General features: G+C 41.6%; 1 protein-coding gene across 1 annotated transcript; it reads left to right on the plus strand.

The window, feature by feature from the left end:
• The first annotated feature begins 57 nt into the window (after nt 1–57).
• LOC146499923 (U3 small nucleolar RNA-associated protein 14 homolog A) lies at nt 58–6,386 on the plus strand. The gene has a single exon (XM_085135154.1). The coding sequence runs from the start codon at nt 1,279–1,281 to the stop codon at nt 3,526–3,528; it is 2,250 nt and encodes a 749-aa protein (XP_084991280.1). The 5' UTR covers nt 58–1,278; the 3' UTR covers nt 3,529–6,386.
• The last annotated feature ends 5,578 nt before the right edge of the window (nt 6,387–11,964 follow it).

Here is an 11,964-nt window from a genome sequence, read left to right on the forward strand (position 1 = left end):
GGTTCTGAGTATGAGCAGCAGATGGGGACACAGCGCTGACCTGAAACAGCAAACGGACATAAAGGTGCCTCTGGATGAACAGATAATCAGCTTCTTCAGGAGCTTATTGTTTGATAATGTGACAGTATGTCCAAACTATTATATTTTCACAATCACAAGGTACAAACAGAGTTGCCAACTCCACAGTAAGGAAAATCACTATTGGCTGTCCTAAAAGTCGCTAGAAGTCGCTAAATGACGTCATCGCCTAATTTACATAATTGGTCGTGCTAATGTAATTGTAACCTACGCTGTTGGAGAGAGAAATAGCATCGTGGAAGAAAGATAAAGTCAGTAAAAAACGTCTTAAATCCATTTATAATTTATATCTTTTAGCAATTATTGTTTTTTTTTAACCCTGCTCCTTTATCCGGGCTTGGACCGGCAAAAGTGACCCGAAATAGGCACTCTGGTGGAGTTACTTTCTGTGTGTGTGTGTGTGTGTGTGTGTGTTTATAAGTATTTTAAAACCTTGTGGTCCACAAAACAACATAACAGTAAAAGAACTGACTGCGTTACAGTCAGTGCGGGAGCAGCGGCTTCGCTCATGCGCGATTCATTTGCAGTTTGGACACTTAGGTTTGAACGTCTCCTGCCCTGATAGCAGCTGGGGGAGGACTATCCTCCGCCTGTGAGCGCTTTGGCACGGGCGAGGTGCCCATGGCAGCACCCGGTGCTTATTGAGAGCAAGAGCGATAAGCGTTTTCACGTCAAAAAGTCATAAATAAGGCTCCAATAACACCAGAAGAAGTCGCCAGATTTGTCGCTTAGGGGGTCTGAAAACTCGCTAAATATAGCGACAAAGTCGCTAAGTTGGCAACACTGGGTACAAAGAGAAATTATAACTGTATTAGAAGATTCTTTCGACCAAGAAGGAGCCATGGCTAATAAAAGAATAAAAACACAAGAGTATTATCAAATGTGGGTCAAACATTTAGTATACACTCTGAAGCTGGTTAGTGTTTATTATGTAACGTTCATAGAATAATTATGAATTCTTAAACAGGAACAGGAACATTTTCATCTCTTTATTTGAGATGATATTATTGATAAAATGATAATGTACAGTGTGAAGCGGGAACCCTCCCCCAAAAACAAAACCCAAACAAACCCCAACATATTTTGCGACAGTGAACAACACTGTCGCAAGCTTCGCGACAACGGGTTGTTTTACGGCACACGTGGGGCACGCAGTCGTCCCAGTTTAGTGCATTGAGCTCCGGCGGTTGTTGCTTCAGCATGGCTAAAGTTTCGAAAAAGAAAGCGAGTAAAAAGAAAACACGCTCCGGAGGTGCGGAGCAGAGCAACGAGCGGCATCCAGACGTGATGTACGACGATGAGAAGGAGGAGGATGCGACTGATGAAGATGTTACTGTTGAGGACGAAGACGGGTACGATGAACGAAAACGCCAAAAGCTGCTGGAGGCTATCGGCACTCTCAGTGGTAAGAGGAAGAAAACTCTGGGGGAGAGGTCCGAGGCGGCCGTGCATATGTCCGAATTTACCGTCAACGCAGAGGGCGAGGGCGACAAAGTCGATTTGTCGGACTTGATAGGGTCCATGAAGGCGACTCCTGGACTCTCAGGCAAGAGCAAGAAGCGGCTGAAGAATTTGGAGCAAAGCAGAAAGACCATAGAGTGCCCGCTAAGCAAGCAGGAGAGCGAGAGGATAAGGAGAGATCTGGCTTTTCAGAAGGTTTCCAAAGAGGTGAGCCACTGGAAGAGCGTCATCAGACAGAATGAGAGGGCTGAGCAGCTGGTCTTCCCTCTCAACCAGGAGCATTCAGGCCCCAAGCCCATTGAGAGGGTGGTGATGGACTGGAAGGCTCAGACTCCGCTTGAGCAAGAAGTCTTCACTCTCCTGTCTGCCAACAAGCAGCCTATTAACGACCCCATTCTTACTCCCACTGAGGAGGCCTCCATGAAAGCGATGAGCCTGGAGGAAGCTAAGGTACGTCGTGCAGAGCTGCAGAAGGCCCGGGCTCTTCAGTCCTACTACGAGGCCAAGGCGAGGAGGCAAAAGAAAATCAAGAGCAAGAAATACCACAAAGTGCTGAACAAGGCCAAATCCAAGGATTTCCATAAGCAGTTTGATGAGATGGTGAAGAGAGACCCGGCGGCTGCGCTGGAGGAGCTGAATAAGATGGAGATGGCGAGGATGCAGGAGAGGATGTCACTGAAGCACCAGAACAGCAGTAAGTGGGCCAGGTCCAAGGCCATCATGGCAAAATATGATGAAGGTGCCCGCAAAGCTATTCAGCAGCAGCTGGAAGTGAACAAAGACCTGACCCAGAAGTTGGTGACCTCACTGAACAAGGAAGAGGAGGAGACGATGGAGGAAGAAGGTAACGCAGACGTGGTGCCTGACTTTGTGAATGATGCAGAGCAAGGACTGGATTTTTCAAATCCTTGGATGACTGGAAAGCTCTCTCAAGACTGCGTGGAGAAGGAGACAAGTAATGCTGTGACTATTAGAGCTGAGGAAGATGTAGCTGAGGAAGAGGAGGTGGAGGAGACAGAAGAAGAGGTGCTGCTCAGAGAATTTGAAAGCAGGAGGAAACGGCGTCAAGCTCAGGAAGCCGACACAGCTGTAATGCTTATGGAGGAGGAAGAGGAGGAAAACAAAGATGCTTCTGACAAAGAGGAAGAGGAGCTTTCAGAGTTCACAAGCCTTTTCAAAGGATTAGCAGAGGGCTGTGGAGAGGCTGACACAGCAGCTGAGCTGGAAAAGGAGCTCAAACTCAGGTGTCAAGAGGATGAAGAGCTTCTCACACAGGACAAGGAGGCAGAGGAGGAGGAAGCCACAGATAAAGGACCTGTTGTTCCGCAGCATCCTCCAGCCACAGAAAACACACAAAAGACGGGCAAAAGCAGGAAGAGGAGGAAAGGGATTGAGCTGAAACAAGTTCTCACCAAGGGCGCACAGCTCCTCCAGGTTCCCTTTGCTCCCACCATCGAGGATGCAGAGGAGGAGGAGGAAAAGCTGGACCAGAGGGGGCTCATTAAAGAGGCCTTCGCTGGAGATGACATCATCTCTGACTTTCTGAAGGAAAAGAGGAAGCAAGAGGATGCAGGGAAGCCTAAGGCGGTAGACCTGACACTACCTGGGTGGGGTGAGTGGGGAGGGGGAGGACTGCAGCCATCATGCCGAAAACGCAGGAAGTTCAGGAGAAAGATGACCCCACCCACACCCAGGAAAGACCAGCATCTACCAGGTGTCGTGATCTCTGAGAAGAGGAGCAGCTCCATCAGGCTGCACCAGGTCAACGCGCTGCCCTTTCCCTTTGAGAGCCCCTCAGTCTTTGAGAACACCATCCGCTCTGCGCTCGGCCGCACCTGGAACACAGAGCGCACTGTCAAAAAGGTCACCAAGCCCAAGGTCGTCACCAAGCTGGGCGCCATCATCGAGCCCATGACTCGGGAGGAGCTAGTGAAGGACAGGAACGGAGCGTCTGCAGGAAGCAGCAGTAGTGTGAAAAGAAAACCTTAAGAGCTTAAAAGCAGCTGTTTTGTGGACATTATTAAAACATCGCTTCACAACATTTCTTTCCCTGCTGCAGTGGAACTGATCTGTAATCTGAATATTTGAAGTGACTAAATGTCATTAATAATTTTGTTTTATGTATCAGGGGCTGATCTGATCAAATGGTGATGAGATCTTTTAAATGTTATATTTGTTATTTGAGAATCCCTGAAATAATTCTTACTGGTGGAGCTGAACTTGTGCTGTTTCACCCTGTAGTTGGAGCCTAAACTGTGAGACGCACTGTAGAAAACAAATATGTCAGAATGTCGAGATGTCTGCTTTGTAACTTCTTGGAGAAAATGTGCTTTTTAATTACACTCTTATACTGACTGTTGGTGTTTTTAGTTATTTTTCCTGCCAGTTTGTATTGAATCAATCTTTTATCACCACTATGTCATGTGTGCTATAATGTCTAATCTTTACTGGAAAAGGAGATACCTGTGGTACAACACACAGGCTGGGCTCTAAAGAAGACTTTTCACATGAGATGAAGTGAGTCTGCACATTGTTGCTGCCAACATGTGTTTCCTGTTTCTCTTACACGAGGCTGTGAAACATTTCCAATGTGTTGAAATGCGGTTTGTGATTTTTCTCTAATGGAGAGAAATCTTTGTATATTGCAGCATTTTCCCAGGTTATTGTGTGTTATACTCACCAGTTAATGTAACTGTATACAGTAAGTATGACTTTATTGATACCAAAGGGAAATTAATATAATTATAATCATTATCATATGCATTTAAGTACTCAAGAAAAATGTAAATAAATAAATACTGAACAACAACAGCAATCTTTATTTATAGAGCACATTTAAAAACCAGCGGTATACCAAAGTGCTTTACATAAGAGACAGAAGTAACACGAGTATTATAAGGCCTTAGCAAAGTATCAAATATAACATGTACAATTTGTTACTTTATATTTCCACTGACTTCACTCGAAGCGGATGGTCTGTGAGTCTGTGACATTTGTGTGAGAACTTTAGCTTTTGTTCTGATTATATTAAGTCCCATGAAAAGATGTTCGATTTGTTGATTTTTAAGATAATTAGAAGTTGGGCTGAAAATAAGTCTGTACATTACATTAAGATTTAATGTGTTGTGTCACTATAAACATCATGAGCACATCGCATTGCTGTTTAAGCTACTAAGATAAGCTCGGTCTTAAACATCTGGAGCAGTAACATACAAAAGACGTTCATACATTAAGAATTCATTTAAACATACATGGGAGTGTTGCAGCTTTGTGCATTGAAACACAGCAAGTATTCAAGTAAAAGTATCAAAATCAGTGGTGAGTCTGTCCTTTTATGACCATTTGTGCAATCTGAATATTTTCATAAATATTTTTTACATTGCAAACTACTGAAAATGCAAAAATATTAAGTGTGCATTATAATGTTATGCATAAATTAAAGCCATATTCACATGCATATCCCTGCAGCTGCAAATTAGCCAATGTCCAATCTGCTGGTTGTTCCCATTATGCCTCTAATCCTACAATTTCTACAGATGTATTAAAAGCAGTGACAGATCTGGAAGATCGATGAACTTAACTTCTGATTAAAATTGCTGCAGGTGTGTTGAAGTGAAAGAAGATGTACGCTTAATCTGTTATTTTAAACAGAAAATTACAAACTGCATTACAAATGAAAAAAAAAAAGTATCAAAACAACTGTAAAAATACTCAAGTGACAGAGCTGCAATAGTAAATCCTACTTGTATTAGCAGGTAAACATAGTTAAGGGGTCTGTGATACACATCGTTAGATTACTAGTATTGAGGCAACACTGTGTAATCCATGTTGTAGCTGCTGGACTTTTATATAAAACCTTATGAGTTTACAGAGTCGTTTGTAGTTCAAAGATCCATTTTTCCTCTTAAATGTAGTCAGTGGAAGAAGGTAGCATACGACAAAAGTATTAGAAATGTTGAAATCCTATTTATGGCGCTTCTTTAAAGTATTTACTAACAGAATATTATCCTGACGTCTCGTATGGTTACAGTATTCAGTCTAAATGTAATGTAGCTTTTATTTCTTTGGGAAATTCAAGTGTTGTTAAAGCAGAGTGCACACAATCCACAGGTGCTTTCATATGACAGGTACAAATGGGAGACGAATTAAAAGAGTTGAGCCCTGCAGTAGGAGATCAGGCTGTGGGGGCAGTCGGCTGTCCTGGTCTGTGTGGGAATGCTGCCATCTATTGTACACAAGGGTTCACTGTTCCTACAAAATGTTTGTAATCACACATTGTGTGCTTTATCGTAATGTTTCACCCGAGTTTAACAGCAGGGGGACGTTTCAGTACGTTAGGTCATCATCAACAAAGGAGGGAGTGTCTTTGAGCTGCTGTCTTCATCTCATGTTTGTTAATGTAACACAAAGTTTCACACACACTCTTTCAGTACCAGTCAAAACTTCACACACTCAGGATATTTCATATTTTTTATTATAATTCTAGTAAATGGTCACAACATTAAAAAACAACTGAATTTATAAGTGACCTGATGTAAATGAAGTTTTCTTCACTTGTAAATAATTCTTTGGGTTAAATGTTGAGCCCACTGAGAGGAAAACTAAACCACAAACATGCTGAAGACTGACAGTTTCACACTTTAAATTTATTATACTTAGATAATATAATCATGCAGACTCTCAGATATGTCCTCAATTTTGACTGATGGGGACATCAAATCAGCTCATCCCTGACCAACTGGTTCTTTCAGCTGTCCTGTTTTTTTAAAATAAGTATATTAATTCTTAAACAGCCCTGCGACCTGTCCGGGGTGTAGCTCGCCTCTCGCCCTAACACAGCTGGGATAGCCCCCCCCCCGTGACCCTGAAAAGGATGGATGGACTGTCATGTTCTTCATGAAATGAAGTAAGTAATGAAGCCGCATGCAGCATAAAATTATAATACAAGACAACTTAAGTCACAGTTTGGTGTCAGTTACAGGTTTGGAGTTTCTTCACTGCCTCAACAACTGAAGAAATTTAAAGTCCAAATTTTAACCTGGTTAATTTTAAATCAGCGGTTTTGCAATCACACAAAATGATGTCGACTTCTGCGCCTGTAATTTTAAGGATAATCTCAACAAACACCAAAAGCTTAGCTGTAGCATCCTATCATATGATGGATTTGTACTGCAGCCATCTGAATGATTTACCTCCACAGGCATCTGACTGCCGTAGCCTGTTTGCTTATTTCTCCTGTCTGAAAGAAGAGCGTCCAATAGCAGCATTTTTACAAGTTAGAAGCTCATTTCTTCGCACTCTCTTTCCCTGCTAATATTCATTTGTAAGGCCATGCAGTGGTATATCTAAAAGAAAAGCCATTACAGTTTGGTTACACCTTCACACATGGGTGAGAGTGCATGCGCTGGCACCCGACATCTCTGTATTTTTATGATAGACATTCGATTAAAGCGGAGCACTCTGTAATGGACTGTGCATCAGTTCAGGTAATGTTGTCAGCTTGTGTGTCGGCGAGGCGATGAAGAACTCGATTAGAAACCTTATAGTTACTAAATCAGTCATTCTCCAGCTCACTCTTTATTGAGCCACTTCTTTGGGGCAATTACTACAGCTTCATACAGCTTCCAGCAATGAAAAGAGACCCAGGCCTTCGACTTACTCCTGCCTATTGAACCTCAACAGGATCAGACAGTTTTTCTCACTCGAACCAATGAAAGCTCCTGTGGCTGTAAATCAGAGATGTGGGCTTTTGAATGGAACCGGGTCCCATGATGGAATATGATTTTCTCCATAGCACCAATTTGCTTAAATATTTGTTCAGGGACGAAGAAGTGTGTATGCCTATCAGACTGAGCACCGAGGATGCAATGCCAGCTTATTGTCTTTTGCAGGGTGGTGGGATGGCTGTGAAATGTTACAGAAAAAAAGGGCTTTCTTAGATAAGACTAATTACTGCTGAGTGCCTCAGACTGCGTGTGGCTTTGTCCTGCTTTTAGCAGGAGATGTGCAGCTGCAGTTCGAGTTTACCTCATGATGCAGCAGCATGAAACAATCTGATAGAGCACTCTTTCCCATTCCCCCTGTAATCTAAAGCCCAACTCCATTCCCACCCTGACAGGTGTAAGATTAACTTAGTTAGGTGCAGAGGCACTCATGCGCACCAAATTAAATTAATGGAACAAATTTCCCTCCTAATTAAGATGAAAATACGTGTCAGTTATAACCTTGCTGAGCACTAATTATGTACAAATGATTTATCATCTGTTTCGTCCTGAATAGAAATAGGCTCACCTCTTCAATAGCCCCGGCTGGCTGTTAAGAGATGGGTCCTGATTAACTGTGACAGGTTGTGCTGCGGAGAAGCTGCACATCTCGGGGCCAGCCAATCAGAGACAGCCTCAACTCAGACTCTCCTCCCTTCCATTAAGCTACATTGAGTGTGCAGCTGAGCATTGCTGTGCCTCAGCTCTCCTTCTTGTTTCGCTCCCTGGAATGAAAATAGAGTATATTCCAAGAGGGCCGTTGGTTGTGGTGGTGGCGTGGAGGGGTTGCAGGTTAGCTGATGGAGGTGGATGGCATAGGGAGACTGGTAAAACCCGAACCAGCACGTGAATCCCTCCTTAGGCTGGATTAGCTCGTTCCCCCCTATCAAGAAGGAGATGAGGTGTTTTTAACAGACCCTGTGAAATAAATTGAATAATGAAGAATGAAGCGAAGCTCATACATCAATGTTTAACGCAACGTGGTGGATAATTGCTTGAAGAACAAAAATAGTCTTGTATCACTATTTACCAACTTGAGACCAGCAGGTGGTGCAATAGGTTAAACCTGCCTTTGTAAATTCCTGCGGGTTAAAATATAAAAAAATAAACAGCGCCATCGTAAAATTATAGTCTAAGCTGGATATTCCAGCTTATTTCCTCATGTCCTGCAAGTACAGATATGTTTCAGTGGGCAGCAGCACTGATTAGCATTAGAACCAGGCTCCCTTGTGATCCTAAGGACACACTGGCCAATCTGTAATCATTGTTCTGCAGGCTTGCTCACGGGGGATATGGTACACTTTGTCATTATCATTCAGTATGCCACACACATGCTGGCATTGCTTTCATGGACATTAGCATTTCCTCCTCATAGTTCCAAGAATGTGCACAGACAATGATGCACCACAAATCAGAGCTCTGGTTCCATTGGCTGGACATTAAAGATTTTTCTGCCTGCTGCTGCAGGAACAGAAAAGCTCCTTGTTCCGTGTCTCATTTGCTCCTGATGTGATTCTCAGCCATATAAATGTCATCATGTACAGGTGTCAGCTCCATCCATTAGGGATCATTTAACTTTGTGATTTTGGATTTTTTTACAGTTGTTTGCTCATTAGATGTTTCATTGTTGGTAAATGTCAGCCTACGTGAATCGGGGAGGTAGCAGTGATTTCTTCTTCCCAGAGCTGAGCATTTCTCAACCATACAGAGCTAAGGTAATGCACATTCAGCACAGAAACCAAACTGAACAGCATGCACATTGTATATGTATTGTCTAGCCATAACTCTTTTTTGTTTTGTTTTTTACATTTTGAAATATTTTCCCTGATGTTAAAAAAACAAAATCACAGTTTTGTACATGTTTAATCTCTCTCGGACTAAATAAACTCACACTGAACACACAAGAATTTTTGTTGTTCATTCTTTATTGTGTCCCCAAACTTGTGACGCATATACTATGAAAACTAGAGCAGAGGCCATTTTCTTGTTTCCCATTTGAATCCTTCACACGTGCAGTTGGTGAACACGCTCACCAAACAGCCTCTCCCTTTCCATGACGGCTGTCCTGGGATTGGCAGATGGCACAGACAGGGAGGGGGTTAGAGGTTAATTCGAGACAACAGAGAGGTCACAAGGCCTATTATTTTTGAGATGGGACTTGCAATGGTCCAATGGGGATGACTGTTATGATCAAGGCCCAGCCCCACCTCTCCATCACCATCCACAATCAACACCACACACACGATCACTCACATTTAAAGTGAATGAGCCGACAGAGGACTAATCATGAAAAGGTCCTCAGCGCTCGGCACAGGCAGGATGATGAATTGTATCCTGCCTGTTCGGCTGTGTAACGGGGCCTCCAAGTAGCTCTTGACAGCTAATTTAAAGCTCCCTATATCCTCCTCTTACTTCCCTTTATCAATCTAATTATTAGAGTTAAGTGAGTGTCCCTTAGGACTCTCCGATAGTCCAGCACAGAACCTGCTGAGTCATCTTAGTGGATAAAAAACACACATAAAGATCAGTGTAGCAGCATGGGCTAAAGAACAGTGCAGCCATGTGAGGAGCACACTCTGTGGGCCTGAAGATATCAGACTGAAGTCGATTCTAATTGTATTTGTATCATTGTGAATAATAATGCAATATAATATTATCAAAAAATAAGCAATGAATGGATTCTAGTACTTCTAATGGTGACTGCAAACCTGATATGTGTCATGACCCGATGGTAAGCACACACACAATGTAAGTACTTTTAACTCAGTTTCACTCAATATTGTACAAAGTATGAAGTAAATAAATAAAGATGTGTTGTCCTGTTTTGAAAAAGCATTGTTTTAAATTTACATAAAAATGGTCTAAATAATAATAATAATAATAATAATAATAATAATAATAATAATAATAATAATTATTATTATTATTATCTGAGACTTTTTAGAGCTGTACTGTTGCTTCAGCAAACTGAGAACGTATTCAGGGCTCGACTAAGAAATTGCTGCTTTTGGGAATGTTTTAAAGAAATAACAGAGAAATATTAGCTGTAACTCACAGTTATGTCTTTGCGTGTATTTAAGTATAATAATGAGACTTTCAGTAGTGCAGCATTAATGTTCAGGTGTCACGGCTGTTTTTATACACAATAATAATATATTTATATTTTTTGTTCACTGGAGTGTGTGATCAGTTTCATTTATCAGTTACAAATGTATCTTCAAATGAAACCAGCTATTTATCTATTTATTTATTTATATTTTATATTTCTAAAATGTATATTTCACAGTTACATATTACTGTAATAAACCATCACATCTGGTTATTTCACAACTTAAGGCAGCAGTAAACATAGTAGTGCGACTGTTTACCTTTTAATATTCAATAACATAGTTGGTGGAAGTTGAAGAGGATCATTTCTATTTCGTTTGGTCTTCCATAAAACTGCCGGGCAAGCAGCAACTCGCCACATTTTTTAACAAAGTGTAAAGCAGCAAGCATCACTCGTGATTCTTACCAGCCGAGGCGGCCATGCTTGTTTTGTGTTTTCCAGTAAATTCCTGCGATGTTGTGCCTGTTTTGGTGTGTTTTAATGTGTGAATGAATCTAAGAAGATTCGCCTGGCTTACGTGTGTTTAGAACAAATATAGATTAAATCTGTGCTTAATATATTCGTGTAAAGACACATTTAGATTTTTGTTGCTAATACTGATTTGATTTTGTTACAGTCAGATTTTCGCAGATTAATTTTTTTGCAGTATACTTAAAGAAATGAATATTTTTTTCAACTTTTTAACTATCCTTCATCCTACATAATGCTCTTTGTTTCTTGTAAGAAAAGGCTGAGCTCTCAGTAGTGATTAATGGAGGTTAATTGCACATGATGAGATCATGGTGTGGTGTAATTCATGTGAAAACACAGGAGAAGACATTAGTGGCACTTGGTCAGGTGGCAAATCAGCTGTGGGCTGTGGGCTCTTGAAACGCTGGTTAAGATGGAGAACATGTGGGGGAGGGGGGATAGGTGTTGATCCTGAGCTTGAGGCTACACCAATGTGGAACTTGAAGGCAAATGAGGGGCAGAAACTGGATTAATGCCACATAAGAGGCTGAGACTCTGGGCCATATTGCATGTGACTGGAGCAGGTCTTTTATGCTCATAGCGCCTGTGGCAATGGAGAAAAGTGCTTAAGCATGGTGAGACATTTTTTCTATAAAAGGACTGCAAATGGATTGAAGCACATTTGGTTCAGATTGTGTTTTTCTCATGGTGCACTTGACTAGTGTCTTACAGGAGCTGGTTAGATGCATTATGGGTCTGAAGACGTTGTACACCCCTCTCACCTTCTGAACCTCCCTCCAAGACGTTCTGTCTCAGACGATTGTCTGTCTTTGAGGCAATTAGCTGAGTTTTAAAAATCATTAGTGTGCATGTTGTGTAACTTAAATGTCTGGTTTTCATTTAAACCATCCTTTGAATATTCTGCGAACTGTTTCCACATAAAAACAAATGTGCAAATAAATAAAGTTTATTAATAACGTTACACATATACAGAACATTAAAAGGATTTGTTAAATAACACATGCTGGACTCTGAAACTCCAAGGAGCTCAGTGAAGACCCAAGAAGGATGATTAAATTTATACCACTTGGCAATGACTCTTGT

This window comes from Neolamprologus multifasciatus, chromosome 16, assembly GCF_963576455.1.
Source record: "Neolamprologus multifasciatus chromosome 16, fNeoMul1.2, whole genome shotgun sequence".
NCBI lineage: Eukaryota > Metazoa > Chordata > Actinopteri > Cichliformes > Cichlidae > Neolamprologus > Neolamprologus multifasciatus.

Excerpts from the sequence above, each read along its gene's own strand:
- LOC146499923 (XM_085135154.1), top strand. The coding sequence starts at position 1,279 with ATGGCTAAAGTTTCGAAAAAGAAAGCGAGTAAAAAGAAAACACGCTCC.